This window comes from Barbus barbus (assembly GCF_936440315.1).
Source record: "Barbus barbus genome assembly, chromosome: 5".
Lineage (NCBI taxonomy): Eukaryota > Metazoa > Chordata > Actinopteri > Cypriniformes > Cyprinidae > Barbus > Barbus barbus.
This window is the reverse complement of record NC_136733.1, coordinates 3,213,682-3,229,209: the sequence shown is the minus strand read 5'-3', so window position 1 is coordinate 3,229,209 and position 15,528 is coordinate 3,213,682. Positions and strand designations below refer to the sequence as shown.

The following is a 15,528-nucleotide window of genomic DNA, read 5'->3' as shown; positions in this document are numbered from 1 at the left end:
GCCGGTGTGTGGCGCTGCGGCGGCAGATCGGCTGTTCACCAACCTCCGCGAGGATCCCCGAAGAACCGTAAACAAAGAGATCCAGCAGAACAGGGTCACGGAACCACGGCTGCCGCTGCTAAAAACACCAGCTGTAAGTTGAAATGCACTGAACACACTTTATGAATCGCATGTTCTATTGCTGTACACTTGAATACAGTAACAGGGCTGCGGAGGACTCATTGTCGTGGCACTTTTGTTTGTTTCTGTGTGTCCCGCAGTGAAAGCAGGACACGTTGTTGGTCGAGCATGCCCAGTAACGCGGCTCAACTCCTGGAGTTAGACGATACTGAACCGGACCTCCCGGTACCAGTACAGAACCTGAGCGGGCTGAGCCCCCGGGATGAAGAGAGTCCATCAGAACTACATGATACTTCTCATCGGGGAGTCCTGGGTGCGGTTTTGGATCTCCAGCCCTTGTCCCAAACTGGATCAGAGGAGGAAAACACCACTACTACTAACAATAACAACATCATTAGACATGATGCTGATCTGGAGCAGCTGAGGGCCCGGGCCCTCACAGCCATGGAGGCCCTGGGGACCGGTGGGCTCTTCCAGGACGGGCCGGGCGAGTCCCAGGGTTACCAGGTTCAGGGGAGCATGATGATGGCGATGATGATGATGCAGGAGGGTGAGAGGTGTGCGCTCAATACCAGGAGGAAGAGCGTTAACACAACAGAGTGCGTGATGGTGCCCACATCTGAGCATGTGGCAGAAATAGTTGGTCGGCAGGGTGGGTTTGTTTGGTTGTTAATGTGTCATGTTTGATTTTCTAAAATCGTGACTCAACTTGTCTCACTTTTCAACGGTGTTCAACAATAAGGAGGCCAGGTGGATTAGTGATTCATATTTGTACTCGCCCTGCTGATATTCTCACAAACCTCACCTCATTAAAAAAAAAAAAATACATGGATTATATATTATATTATATCATATTATATTTTAAATAAACAAACAAAAAAAATATATAAACAAAATAATTATAATATAATGCAATGTAGTATAACCTTTTATATATATTATTAATAAAATATTCATATTAATATAAACACTTTAATATAATTTTACCAAAATAATCTGTTAGAAAAATATATTTTGTATTTTTCATTAAAGTGCAAGTTTAGTTACCAGAAAGTTCCACATTAAAAAAGTAAAAAAGAAGATATCCATTTTTTGTAATATATTTCAAAACCCAAATTAACTTTGAACTTTTATAGTTAACGCAAACAGAAACTAAAACCATAAAAAAGCCCATTTCATTACTTGAGCAAAAATAAACGTTAACTGAAAAAAAAGTAAATATAAAAAACATGTATTTCAGTTGGCAACATTTCTCATTTTATTTTAGTGTAACTAAAATCATTAACTAGATATACTAAAATAATTAAAACTGAAATAAAAGTCCATACATTAAACAAAAAATAGATGTATAAATAAATTTAAAAAATACTAAAATTGGCAAAAAACTAACAATTACTAAAACTTTAATTAAAATCAAAATGCAAAATAGAAATAAAAAAAATTCTAAATATTTCTTTAAAAAAAACAAGTTAAAAGACAAAACTTTATTTATTTTTTATATATTAGTAATAAGCCTGATCATTAGTCATAATTATTTGTAAATTGTGTGGGCCAGTTTCTCAATATCAGCACATTCATAATGAAAATAGTTTTAATAATATATGCTTGCACTGACCTCATTGAACTGCATATGTCATGTACCCTATAGATTACAGCTGCCCCACTTATCTGTAATGACGTGACATTCCTTCACTGCACTGGATGAAAACAAGTTGTGTAATACTAACACGTGAACTAGCACACTGACAACCCCTGTTACCATATCAAGTCTGTTAGTATTAACCAATCAGCATCCAGGACTGCACTAATTACTCCTGATAAGAGCTCACTTGTCTGTCACTGATTGATAGATAGATAGATAGAGGTCTTCTTAAGCTAGCAAAGTGTTGACTTGTCTTTGTATTTCTGTTCTCCTCAGGTTGCAAAATCAAAGCTCTGAGAGCAAAGACCAACACTTACATCAAAACCCCCGTGAGAGGAGAGGAACCCGTGTTTGTAGTGACCGGCCGGAAGGAGGACGTCATCATGGCCAAGCGTGAGATTCTGTCTGCCGCTGAGCATTTTTCCCTCATCCGGGCGTCTCGGAACAAAGTGGCACCGACAAACAGCATTCCTTGCCATCCGGGACAGACCATCATCCAGGTTCGGGTGCCGTATCGAATGGTAGGGCTCGTGGTGGGGCCAAAAGGAGCGACTATCAAGAGGATCCAGCAGCAAACCCACACCTACATCGTCACGCCAAGCCGTGACAAAGAACCGGTGTTTGAGGTGACCGGGATGCCCGAGAACGTGGACCGAGCTCGGGAGGAAATTGAGGCTCATATTGCGATGCGCACCGTGGGAAGCGTGGACACCACTGTGGACAATGATGATTTCCACTACAACGGCACCGACGTTGGTTTTGAGTCGGGCAGCAACAGAGCCTGGCTCTTCTCCGGCGGCGTTTCAAACTTCCACAGCAACGCCGCAGGCTATCGCAACGACAGCTCCAGCTCGCTCGGAAGCAACTCTAGCGAGTCCTACTACAGCGGGAAAGGCAGCGCAGTGGCGGATCTCAGTCCCGGCAGCAGCGGAGGCACGTTCTGGTTCGGCGATTCCCAGTTGGCTTTGGGATCCGAAGATCCTGCGGGATATGACGGGCTAATGATGACGGCGCCGTCCACCAATCCGACATTGTGGAGCGCTCTCGAGCGGGGAGGCGCGAGTTTGCCAACTACGCCGAGGCTCTCTCCGTCCATTCTGGCCCGTCTGTCTCCGTCTCTTCCGGAGGATCATCCGCTGATTCGGTTGGTGCAGGAGAATTCCCAGAGCCTCCCGGCCTTTGGTTCCGCGTTTTCTCCGTCTAGCGACAGCACAGGCTCCAGCTCTCCTCCGGACTTGCGCACTTACCCCAAACACAGCCAAGTTCCTGCGTGCATACGCTGCGGAGACGACGTGGCGGCGCTTGTTCTGGGCGCTTGTCCTTTGGAGTGTTCCAACTCCATCCTTCAAAACGTATAGAGAAAGGAAAAAAATTGGGATGGGGAGGAGTAAACTGGGTTCTTTTTTTTTTTTTTTACATTGAAATGGTTCTTCCTTATTACGTTGAAATAACTGGGAAATGCAGGTTTTTGTTTGATAACCACAGTTGAGTTCATCTCAAAGATTTGCGTTAAGCTGCCGCGAGCAGCGCTGGGGTTTAGCAGTGCTAAATTGCCATTTTTTGTTGTTTTGTTTTCAAAGTATCGACTTGTTTGTTTACATTTTCATGTGCCTGATTCCATGACGGTGGTGGTGTGGATTGGCGATGTTGCTGCGAAAGCATCTGTGGCCTTTAGTTTCTGTTTCACAACACTTGAGTCGAGCAGTATGTGATCATTAAGAGCCGTCCTGAACTCCACCTATAAGGACCACTTTGAGCATCTCGTACTCCATACGAAATTGAAGGGCATTGCATGTCGTTATGAAAGGAATAGTTCACCCTAAAATTCAAATTTGCTGAAAATGTGCTCACCCTCAGGCCATCCAAGATGAGTTTGTTTCTTCATCAGAACAGATTTGGAAGACAGTTTAACATTACATCACTTGCTCACCAATGGAGAAAGCGGACATTATGGATAGGGGACTCTTATTTTAGACGGTTTGAAGTTAAAACGTCTTGATGATTAATTCGTTTCTTACAAGCATGCAATTTTTCACTTCACAAGATGTTAACTGATGAACTGGAGTTGTGTGGATTATTGTGATGTTTTTATCAGCTGTTTGGACTCTCATTCTGACGGCACCCATTCACTGCAGAGCATCCATTGCTGAGCAAGTCATGTAATGCTTAATTTCTCCAAATCTGTTCTGATGACAAATCAAACTCATCTACATCTTGGATGGCCTGAAGGTGACTAAATTTTCAGAAATTTTTCAATTTCATGTAAAGTATTCCTTTAAACGTGAGCTAAATGAATTTGCGTGAATGAATTGCTCATGATCAGTTTGTGCATAAATTTCTGTGTTAAACTGTCAAATTACATGCAGGTAGTTTTTAGATCAATTTAAACATTGCTTGTGTTTCGAATCAGTTTCGCATTCAATTAGATGTTTCCATCCATATATTTGCATGCAAAATTTGGGATATCGTATTAAACAAAGCTGGGTAGAAGTGCCAAGATGTGCACTAAAGTAAAAAATTATGCACATAGAAAATGTATGCGCTCAATTGAGATGTCTAGTTTTTTGGTTGGGAATAGGATGTGCACTAATTATAATGGGAAAAAAAAGACCAAATAAATTCCTGGATGTGCAATAAACAAAGTCAGCACATAATAGCTTTCCTAAACATCTTTTTATTATTTTATTGCTAATTTTTCCAGGAGTGAAAAATCGATTCTTTTGAATGCATGGTGTTTTATGCGATATTCCAATGTTTGACCAGTATAATTCACAGCTTTTGATGGAGACATTAACTAGAGTGAACTGTTTCACAAACGAGGCCCTTTTTTCGTAGGTTACATTACAGTATGTGTTTGTAAAGACTCCTCTCTTTGCCTTAAATGAATGGGTCCTGCCAGGACATCACACGGTGTCGTACCGAGATGAATGGGTCATTTAGGACCTGAGAGGAGTGATTTTGTCAAAAATAATGTGGTATAAACTTCTCAAAGTGTAGGCTGACACGGCTATTTGCGCCTTCTTTTGCAAACACAACTAAACTCAGAGAAACTAAGGCATCAGAGATCCATAACCTCTCAAGATTAGCCTTGAAAGGTTTTGTTTTGTTTTTTTAACAATTTTGTAGTATTTCTGTAGTTTATATTTCATATTCAAATATATATAAATAAGATTTAAGATATATATTAAGACTATCTGGCGAGCAGTTGGCTGCTGTAAGTATTAGCTTGTAGAGTATTGATGTTAGGTACTATAGAGCAGGAAAGAGCACACCTGCATGTTTTATTATCTAACGATTCCTAAACCGCAACAAAAAAAGCCAAGGATCCTATATATAGTCTGCATACTACCATGTTATGAACAAAATAAAAGTCCCAAGTTAAACATGACTAGGAATTATGTTTATCGGAGGGATTTTTTTACCATCACACTGCAACAATGTTTCTGTATTTGATAATTTTACTGTTCTTTTAATATGTATATACGTTTATGCAGAGACATGAAGGCATATAAGTTGTATTCTTAAAGTTTAAAATATATTTTATGATAAATGGCCGTACTGTCCTGTGGCCAAAGCACTGATATTATATATTTGCTGTAAAAAAAGAATCAAGATTTTTATTTTTCTGATATTAAAAGTTCCTTAATAAATTGTTTCATTTAAAACCTATGTGCTCTGTGTGATTTGAGTTTTACCTTCGGCTAGGGCTCGTACATATTTTTGCATCCCAAGCTGCGGTTGAACCGTTGTTGCAAAAATCAATCTATGAATAAAATATCTCATGAAAAGCACAAAGTTTGGTATAGTTCTCCCTTATGAAAAACTGCCATGATAACCACATTTTCAGCAAAAATACTGCAGTCATAAATTATATTGAAACTTTTTGTACCATGGTAAATTTTCAGCCTCATGGTAATCCTTCCAGCATCCGATTTTTACACAAAAAACACTGATGCAATTTTATATAATGACCAAACATTTAAAAAAAAAAAAAACAGTTCATCACATTTAATAGTTTCAGAAAGAACAGCTGCATTGTTAAATGACATTAATGACTGAAAGCCATGAAATATAATTACTGTATTCTGATATATACAGTACTGTAATAGTATGTTTCAGTCAGTCTTCTGTTGATGAGCGTGAACAGAAAAGCACTAATAAGTGAAGAAACACACTGGAAAATCTCCATCAGCCTGCACAACCTGCTCAACAAGTCACTCATTCACACACACACACACACACTTCAGCTCTGGTTGACACACAGGCTGTGTTCAGAATGGAATACTAGTGTACTACGCAGACTGGTATTTAAATATGTCAAGTAGTTTGTAACATACAATGCTAAACATTTCAAACAGTAGTTTATTTTGTCACCTTGTGCCAAGTTGCATGTTTAATTCAAGTGGCATCCAGTTATCAGTGGAAATAAGTGCACTTAATTTGTATTTGTAATTTATTTTTTATGTCATATCTTCCATTTTTGACACTGATCAAATACTGAGTCAAGAATGGCTCACATTTCTTTAGTGTTTATTACTCTAGTTGAGTCACACTGAAAATCCAACTAATTGATCATTATGCATTGTGCTATATGATCATGTATGTACTTGTACTATGAACTATATACCGCACACTGCAAAAACAGTAGTATGCCATTCTGAACACACCTTCATAATCAATCCTGTCGCCAACTCTTTATCACAGGTTGCTCAAAAATGCACATCACTGAGAGGACAAAACTGGTTAGTACAGTGAAATAATCTGTATTAACCGTATCTAACCCACCCAGGCTAAACGGAGGTTTAGCCTAGTTTTATATCAAAGACAAAATGCATTTGGCTCCATCTCCAAGAAATCTGTCTTCTAATAGTAAAAAAATTATAAAATAAATTAACACACAAAAAGGACAATATTCTGGCCACATACTCATTGTAACGATTTGGAAGTGACAATAGTGTTTTCTTGCAGAAGTGAACCCCATAAGTTACTGTCCCACATGCCTACATTCATATCAATGCAAATTATATTAATATTTCATTTGTGTAAATATTTAGCTTGTTTTGTGATGGTTTCTGTTTCATAAAATGATGTAAATTGTTGCATTAAATTAAATAATTTACACTACCATTCAAGTTTTAGATCAGTAACATTTTTTATGTTTTTGAAAGAAGTCTTATGTAGGCTGTATTTATTTGATTAAAAATAGTATTTTTCTGAAATATTTTTACAATTGAAAATAACTGTTTTCTATTGTAATATATTTTAAAATGCAATTTATTCCAGTGATGTAAAACTGAATTTTCAGCATCATTACTCCAGTCTTCAGTGTCACATGATCCTTCAGAAATCATTCTTATGCCGATTTGCTGCTCAAGAAACAAATCTTTTGAACAGTATTGTACAAAAAGAATGGTTTTGCAATTTCTGGATTGCGTTAATTGGTGCGTTCAAATCAATGCAAATTACATAATCCAGAAGCAATTAAACCATTGTTACCTAAATTACCTGCATTCAATTCAATGCAATTATTTACATATTTTATTTACATAATCGTTAATGAATGCAACAATTTACGCCAGGAATGTTTGTCTACAGAATTCATAAAACCTTTTAATTCAATGCCATATTTTACAAGAAAATGCTTTTACGAACTACAATGAAAGATACATTTCTTAGTAAATTAATCAAAACTATTGCATTTGATTTTTTCAGATGATTTGCACAAGGTTCATCTTTATGTGAACGATCATGTGCACAGAACATCAAACATCCGCTTCTCACTGCAGTGTGTATGTGGCCACTGTACACATCTGACTGACACTGGGTTAAATGCAATATGAAGTCACTACACATTTCCACTCCAACCATTTCCTGTTTGAAATTCAAAAGTGAAGGTCTCAAAAAAAAAGGGTGATTTTACTGCGTTTTGATGAACAGTCCTGTTGGATCGATCAGAGTTAGTGTTGTTTTGTAGTATTGCTGGTTTTCAACGTTTTGCCAGACGGCGTAACAATCAGTGAAGACTCTGCTGATGTTCGTGGCTAAGGTCAAAGGTCAACTAAGTCATTTTGAGCTATATGCACTGTAATAAGGTTGAAGGTTAAATGTTCGAGCATCAGTCCAGAGGTTGCGGGTCAGCTATAGGCATGGTGTGCAGAACCTCGTCCAAGAGCTGCAGGGCACGGTGCAAATGAATTTCGATCCAGCACGGGGTCTCCTTGATGCTCTGGCGAGGGTAATCGGGACCCCAGCCCTTCACGAAACTCATGCGCAGAATGCAGAGACGCCGCAGGTCGTCCACACCGATGCCTGCCGCGGCAGACAGACCTGAGGACAGGCGGAGGGATCATTACTACACCCAGGAAACACTGCCAGAGTATTTTAGTACACTGCATCGACGGGAGAATGAAGATGGTCAAGAACCATTAACAGAACTGAACGCCAATAAAATTATATGGTGCCAATTAAAAAAACAACAACAACATTAACGTTATGAAAAAAGTTGGTTCCAGTATTTAGATTTTTTTTAAAGAACTGTTAACAAAAATGAATGTCATCAAATTATTTGTTTCTATTAATAATTTTTAAAAACAAGTTATTAGAACTGAATGTCATGAAAATCATTCATAGTTTCAGTGTTGTTCGTTTCTGTTGTTACAGAACGATTAACAGGAACACCATGAAAATCATTTGGTTTTAAAGAACAATTATAGGACCTGATTGTCATGAAAATAAAAAAAATATTAAATAAAGAATCATTATAGCATCATTCGGTTCCAGTATTTTTTTTAAAGAACCATTAATGGAAAATGGAAATCATTTGGTTCCAGTATAATTTTTTTTAAATAAAAAATCCTTATAGGGTCCAAAACATCCTGAAAATCATATGGTTCCAGTATTTTAGCAGTTTATTTTTGTTATTTCTTTTTTTTTAACAAAGAACCATTACAGGATCCAAACATCATGAATCCCTTGGTTCCAGTATAAAAAAAAAAAAAGTTAACAGAACTGAATGTCATAAATCTTTTAGTTCCAGTTTTGAACAAATAAATAAATACAGTAATGGAACCTAATGCCAAAAAAAATCATTTGGTTCCACCATTAAAAAAAAAAAAAAAAAAAAAAAAAGTTCATGCATTATTCCCATATTGGCAGAAACCTGATGTAATATGGATCTATACATGTACAAATGACCGTTAGTAAGACTGACTGATAGCAGGGGCGATGCCTCCCACTGAACCCAGGCCTGGGATGTTTCCTGCCACCGCAGCCGCCTGCGCAGCCACCGCAGCCTGAGCCGTCGCCGCCTGCTGCTGCATCTGCCGATGACACTGACGCAGATCAAACACCTGCAGACACAAAACACAGACCTCATGCAGCCTCACGGCTTTGATATTCAGTAGTGATAAAGATGCTTTGAAGACATATGTTGAATGTGGCAATCCTGCTGCCACACTTTGTGTTAGTTAAAGCCATGTAAAGGTCATTAAGATGCAGACTCGTTACACTGCCCTGAAACAGCAAAAATACTACAACAAGATACTTCAACATCTTAAATGTAGTACATGACAAGCATAAACGAGTTTAGGGCTGGACCAGAATATTCAAATATTCGTTTGGTGGGTTAGCAGTCTATTTTCAATTTGCTTGATTGTAGTTTAACAACTTAAAAATATAAACATTTCTATGCTTCAAAAGAATATCACTATTATAATGTCCAAGTAGATACTTTTGTTTCTTGGTGAAGATTTCAGTATACTGTAAATAAGCAGGTGGAGTGGGTGATGGAGGTCAGCGCTTGTGTTACCTTGATGTAGGCACTGGGGTAAATCTTGTGGACGGCATCACCCGGAGCTCGTCCGGCCTCGCGGTCCAGATAATAGCTCTGGACAAACACAGCGTGGTCACTGAGACAGCGCACCCACACGTCCCCCTCGCCTTTACACTCCAGCTGAACACCTTTACCGATGTGAAGCCTGCAGGACAGAAAACACAGAGAGCTTTACTTGTGCGCAGCTCAGAAGGGAGAATTGTGGGTAGGTGTGGAGGAGAAAGTCATTCAACGCTGTTGGTTACATTTCTTAATGACCAGGGTTATTACACTAAATAAAACTAAACAAAAATAGATTCATTTTGATTGTAAACAAACATGATTTATTATTAATGATTTAATATGACTAATATTCTGATTATAAACAAACAATATTATTTAAAATTTATTGTTAATTGTTTACATTTTAATAACACTTCATAAAGGACCAGTTTTCTAGAATTAAAACCATAAAAAATATGACCTTTTATTAATATACTAAATAATCTGTGTTACTGGAAATAAAATAATCTTTAACTGAAATATAATAAAACATAAAAAGACAATGAAAAAAGTAATAAAAACTACAAAAACACACCACAAAATGACTAAAACTTTAAAATTACAATGAGAACATACAATATTAAAAAATCTAATTTGAAATATGAATAAAAACTATAATACAATCTCAGTGATACTGAAATAACACCGATAAGGACAACTTGTTAAAGATTATTTATATATTATCATATTTCAGCTTTACTTCAAATAGCAAAAATCTTTTAATAGTTTGTGTTTCTTTTAACGATAATAACCCCGTCTGGGACAGACTAATTCTTATCTTGCATTTCATTTAGTTTAACTTGATTTACTAAAATAACTCAAACTAAAATGAAAAAACATAACATAAAAATGGCAAAATCAAAATTACTAAAACCTTTAAAACTGAAAATGCAACAAAAATGAATTCACAATATGAATAAAAATATCATAGTAACACTAAAACAGCACTGATAAGGGTTAGCGGTGATTTTATAATTATAATACCTGGCTCTCTCGATGGCCGCTGTGCGATGTACGTTACTCAGCTGGCCGAGGCAGAAGCGGTCTCCACCCGACGGGTCAACATAACCGTCCACCGTTACGACGGGACGGTTAGACGGCACCTTAAACATCTCACCCACCTGAATGTCCATCTCAAAGTACGCAATCGAGCACCAGTAATCTGGAGCTGAGAGAAAGAGCACAGTTACAAAGCAATTAGTACATTTAATACTTACATCATAGGATTTTAATATGAATTCTGAAATATGCATATTTAAAATGTTAAACTAAAGCTGCATTAATATTTGATTCCTTCTTCGATGCACTATACGCATGTACTTCACTGATGATGGGAAAGAACATACTGTACACTGCTGCATTTAAAGACGCATTATGATATTAATACTGCAATAGGTGATGGACTGAACCTCATCTGTTCTGCAAAGGGTTGTGGGTAATATTAGCCCAAAGAGCCTATACAGATATATACTTTCTATTCATGCATACTGCCTACTATAGATACAAAAGTAACCAGGAATAATGTATGATTATTTTAAAGAGCTTGAGCATTTCAAGCAGTAGACAACAAAACTACAGCATGTGCTTATAATAAACAATGTTATCATGCGTTGGTGTTAGCTATTGTTCTTGATGTGAACGGGCCTTCATTTTTATTTCACATACTATAGTATCTCCAGTGTGTTTTATTCCTCACCTGGATGGGTGGATATGGGCGGCTGGAACGCCAGCTCATTATGGACTGACCCTGACCAAGACAGACAAAGAGAAACATTTAATGATGAGAGTAAAACAGTTAGGGGTGGTTCTAGTGACTCACAGTACTGGCCCGTGTGAGGAAGAGGAGTGTGGTGCTGCAGGTGGCCGTTCTGATGAGGGATGCTGGGAGGAAAACTGCTTCCTCTGGGCCATGAGCTGGGGGCATCTAATGGAGGAAAACATGTGGACACTCGTAGAGCTATATCATCTATATCAGAGCATCAGTAACCAGGAACATTTAACGATTTATTGCTATAAGATGTATGAAGTGGTGCATGACATGTAAACATTTGCTGGCTGTACAAAAGCATGAAATAATGGTCGGCCCGGCAGCCATACTGGTGAATGTGGAAGTGGAGGCGGAGCTTGCGGGGTCAGCTGGCAGCAGGAGGGCGGGGCTGTTGAAAGCATCAGGCGGGGCGGAGGAAGAGGCAGTGTGCTGGATGGTTTGAATACTGAGACCTCCATCAGCAGCAGAATGAGACGGCTGAGCATCGAACTCATCCTTCACCAGGGGATCTACACTCGGACCTACACATACACGCGCAAAATCACTTATCACATGATCATTATAGCAAAATAAATTCCCCTAGGAAACAGACTGTATATTATCCTGCTTATTTCACAGCTAATCACCAAATAAAAAGACATGAAATATTGATTTGAATTTACTTTTTTTTACTACGTCAAAGTGTGATACGGGAGAGAGTCACTTCTGCTCACCAAGGCTGCATTTATTTGACCAAATATACAGTAAAAACTGTAATATTGTGAAATATTATTAAAGTTTTATAGTTGAATATATTTTAAAATGCTATTTACTTCTGTGATGCAAAGCTGAATTTTCAGTCTTCAGTGTCACATGATCCTTCAGAAATCATTCTAATATATTGCTGCTCAAGAAACATGTATTGTCAGTTGAAAACAGTTATGCTTTTTTATTATATACTATAATGTAAAAAATATATTTTTAAAATGTTTTATAGTATAGTATTCTTTTAAACTGTTTCTCATTTGAAAATAAACCATGATTCTTTTTTTCAGAATTCTTTTTTTCTAGAAAGTTCAAAAGAATAGCATCTTTTGAAATAGACTTTTTTTTTTTTTTGGAATATTATAAAATGTCATTATAGCTAATTGACCCCAAACTTCTGAATGGTATTCAAATTTTTTTACAATTTATACAATAAAAACAATTATGTAATATAACAATATGTAAATATAAGTATTGAAAATAAATACAAAAAAATACAAAATAAATTAAGAGCGCCCTCACCTGGGCCGCCCAGAGTCAGAATAGACAGATCTGAAAATGGAAAGAGAGAGATCTTGTAAATAAGAATTATTCTACATAATAAGAAAGTTTCAAATCACAGCAAGACACCAGAAAGCAACTCACCGATGCTTGGAGACACGACCCTATCGTAGTGGTAAGGGTTCACACACACGCTGTCGCATTTCAGGTCAAAGGCAAACTGGCAGTATTTCACATGTTTCAGCTCGTTCTTGTGCAGGTCCGGCCATCGCCACAGCCGTGTGTATATGACATGAGGAAATCCTTTACGACCGGCCACCTGAGGAACAAATAAAATGCATTCACACATCACAGCTGAACTGTGGTTACAGAAGTTAAGATACAGGACAGTTCCCATTTCCAACATCCTAAGAATAGTTCAGTGACCCAAAAATGAAAATCTGCTGAAAATACTCACTCTCAGGCCATCTAAGATGTAGATGAGTTTGTTTCTCCATCAGAACAGATTTGGAGAAATCACTTGCTCACCAATGAACTCACCAGCAGTGAATGGGTGCCGTCAGAATGAGAGTCCAAACAGCTGATAAAAAACATCACAATAATCCACACCACTCCAGTCCATCAGTTAATATCTCATGGAGAGAAAAACTCTGTGATTGTAAGAAACAAATCCAACATTAAGACATTTTTAACTTCAAATTGTTGCACCCAGCTAAAATACAAGTCCATAATAATTGATTTCTCCAGTGAAAAAGTCATCTCGCCTGCATCAGAACAAGTGAACACAGTCCAAAACAGTTTTGGGGGGGAAAGAAGTGTTATTATGGATTTATGGACTTGTATTTTAGCCAGAAGCAACAGCTTTTGGCTTCACAAAACATTAACTGATGGACTGGAGTTTATATGTTTTTATCAGCTGTTTGGACTCTCATTCTGACGGCACCCATTCACTGCAGAGCATCCATTGCTGAGCAAGTGACGGACGGAATGCTAAATTTCACCAAATCTCTGATGAAGAAACTCATCTACATCTTGAATGGCCTGAGGGAGAGTACATTTTAAGCATATTTTCATTTTTAGGCTAACTGTTTCTTGAAGAATAGTGGAATTTTATAGTCAAACAGACCTGCAGTCTACCGTCTAGCGAGCGTTGTATAGTCACACATTTACTTGGATGAGCTCCGTTCGTAGTGATGGCAGTGATCAGAGAGTCTAACTCATCCCTTTTCTCTTTCAGCTTCTTCACCAAGCTCTCTATCGCTCGTTTGGAGAAAGACTCGCTCTCTCCTCCCTGTCGATGGCACATGAGACTGTGGACGATGCTCAGACAGGCATCACTACTGGTGGGTGTGCTGGAGACGGACATGCTGCTGGAATAACACTCGACCACCGGTGAGAATAAACAAACCAACGTCCTTCAAACCTCCCGAGCGTCTGTCTTCACACCCTGATGTCCAGACGTGGTCCACACCAGCCTAAACACACACACACACACACACACACACACACACACACACACACACACACACACACAGAGAGAGACTGTAAGCAAGACTTAATACACATTCTTTTTTTTTACTGTGCAAATAAAGAGGTATGCATAAAACAAATACAGTGAAGTAAATTATGTTTAAGACTTAATGAAACGTACAACTGATGCTATAAATTGATTTGCACACAGTTATTGGTTAATCAGTTTAATTTATATTTAAAACAGTGATGATGGAAACACATGCCATGCCAATGAATTCATACTGAACAAATTATAAACTCAAAACCACTTAATTATTACAGCAGTCAAATATGTGAACAATAATAAATACAATACAACTGATGAGGCTAACGAGCTAACAGATACTCCTTAAATGTGTGGGGAACGGACATATAAAGTAACTACATTATTGCTAGAGTACGATATGAGGCAGGAATTCAACATAAAAAGAGAAAATACAAACACTTACGATTCATGGCGTCAAGGCACGGAGACCGTCTCTACGTAAACGAGCGTAAATAGGCCCCGCCCCCACAGAGCTACCAGAGTCAAACAGCTGGTGACAGATAAAGGCCAATCATAGGCTAATGTGTGTTATATACTAGAACGAGAAACAGCTGCAGTATACTGTACACACAGTATGCAAATTGCCTGCATGCATAGAATTCCTGGAAGACTTGCTATATTATATATAATTATATATTATAATAGTGTAGCCCACAATGCAGTGCGTTTGAATTTATTTCCATTTTGATGAATGAGTTGGAAACAATACCTGCAGCAATTTGCACGATGTGGCACAGAACTGTTTGAAGCTTTTATCATATAGCATATTGTTTCACATAATTTTAAAAGAAATAGTTGGCAGTATATAGTAGATACAGTACATTTCTGAACATAATTCAAGATTTGACACTTTTACCCCCAGTTTCACAAACAAGGCTTAATCCTAGTCCTTGACTAAAATGTAAATTTTAGCTGTTTTAACTGAATAAACTTGCACTGACTGATCTTAAAATATATCAGTGCCTTTGTTTGGTCTCTAAAAGCACAGCAGTAATGTATTTTTCTATGCACGTTTATAATGTCCTAATTGAACTATGGCCTAATCCTGATTTAGTCTAAACCCTGTCTGTGAAACCGGGCCCTAGACTAGGATTTCTTTTAATCTGTTGTCTTGACACATCTTTAAACCTGTATGACAGGCAGAATCTAAAGGTGCATCTTTCTACATAGATGTGAAAAGCTTGTGATTTCTACACCATTAGCAACATCAAATAAAGCCTGCAGATCTGTTTGAATGATTCATCTGAGCCTGACGTGACATGGATCAAGTGTGAAACCTGTCTGAGAGATGAAGAAGTGTCTGAAACATGATTCAAAACAAA

The 15,528-nt window shown here is 37.8% G+C and overlaps 2 protein-coding genes across 5 annotated transcripts; one reads left to right on the top strand and one right to left on the bottom strand.

Moving 5' to 3' along the window:
- The first annotated feature begins 59 nt into the window (after positions 1 to 59).
- Positions 60 to 5,430, top strand: LOC306870037 (RNA-binding E3 ubiquitin-protein ligase MEX3C-like). Of its 2 annotated transcripts, XR_013784231.1 has the most exons (4): positions 60 to 133; positions 261 to 772; positions 2,039 to 3,605; positions 3,992 to 5,423. XR_013784231.1 is itself a non-coding variant. In XM_079417070.1 (3 exons), exons 2-3 carry the CDS (start codon positions 289 to 291, stop codon positions 3,118 to 3,120), a joined length of 1,566 nt encoding a protein of 521 aa, XP_079273196.1. In that variant the 5' UTR covers positions 60 to 133; positions 261 to 288; the 3' UTR covers positions 3,121 to 5,430. The 2 variants fall into 2 exon arrangements, 1 of the variants encoding a protein (XP_079273196.1); XM_079417070.1 differs by having other exon boundaries at positions 2,039 to 5,430.
- A 177-nt stretch (positions 5,431 to 5,607) lies between these two features.
- LOC306870395 (mothers against decapentaplegic homolog 4-like) lies at positions 5,608 to 14,659 on the bottom strand. Of its 3 annotated transcripts, XM_079417633.1 has the most exons (11): positions 14,610 to 14,658; positions 13,775 to 14,123; positions 12,793 to 12,967; positions 12,670 to 12,699; positions 11,733 to 11,924; positions 11,455 to 11,559; positions 11,332 to 11,382; positions 10,620 to 10,803; positions 9,570 to 9,738; positions 8,973 to 9,111; positions 5,617 to 8,089 (listed from the first exon to the last, which is right to left on the bottom strand). In XM_079417633.1, the coding sequence occupies exons 2-11, from the start codon at positions 14,012 to 14,014 to the stop codon at positions 7,878 to 7,880; spliced, it is 1,497 nt and encodes a 498-aa protein (XP_079273759.1). In that variant the 5' UTR covers positions 14,015 to 14,123; positions 14,610 to 14,658; the 3' UTR covers positions 5,617 to 7,877. The 3 variants fall into 3 exon arrangements, with proteins under 3 accessions (XP_079273758.1, XP_079273759.1, XP_079273760.1); XM_079417632.1 differs by having other exon boundaries at positions 5,608 to 8,089; positions 11,332 to 11,559; XM_079417634.1 differs by lacking the exon at positions 11,455 to 11,559 and having other exon boundaries at positions 14,610 to 14,659.
- Between the last annotated feature and the right edge of the window lie 869 nt (positions 14,660 to 15,528).

What these genes read in the sequence shown, in the direction of transcription:
- LOC306870037 (XM_079417070.1), top strand. Translation starts at nt 289, where the DNA reads ATGCCCAGTAACGCGGCTCAACTCCTGGAGTTAGACGATACTGAACCG. An exon ending in AGAAATAGTTGGTCGGCAGG is followed by an intron (nt 773 to 2,038) that starts GTGGGTTTGTTT and finishes TGTTCTCCTCAG; the next exon opens with GTTGCAAAATCAAAGCTCTG.
- LOC306870395 (XM_079417632.1), bottom strand. Translation starts at nt 14,014, where the DNA reads ATGTCCGTCTCCAGCACACCCACCAGTAGTGATGCCTGTCTGAGCATC. An exon ending in GGTCGTGTCTCCAAGCATCG is followed by an intron (nt 12,700 to 12,792) that starts GTGAGTTGCTTT and finishes TTCCATTTTCAG; the next exon opens with ATCTGTCTATTCTGACTCTG. An exon ending in ACCCCAGTGCCTACATCAAG is followed by an intron (nt 9,112 to 9,569) that starts GTAACACAAGCG and finishes TTGTGTCTGCAG; the next exon opens with GTGTTTGATCTGCGTCAGTG.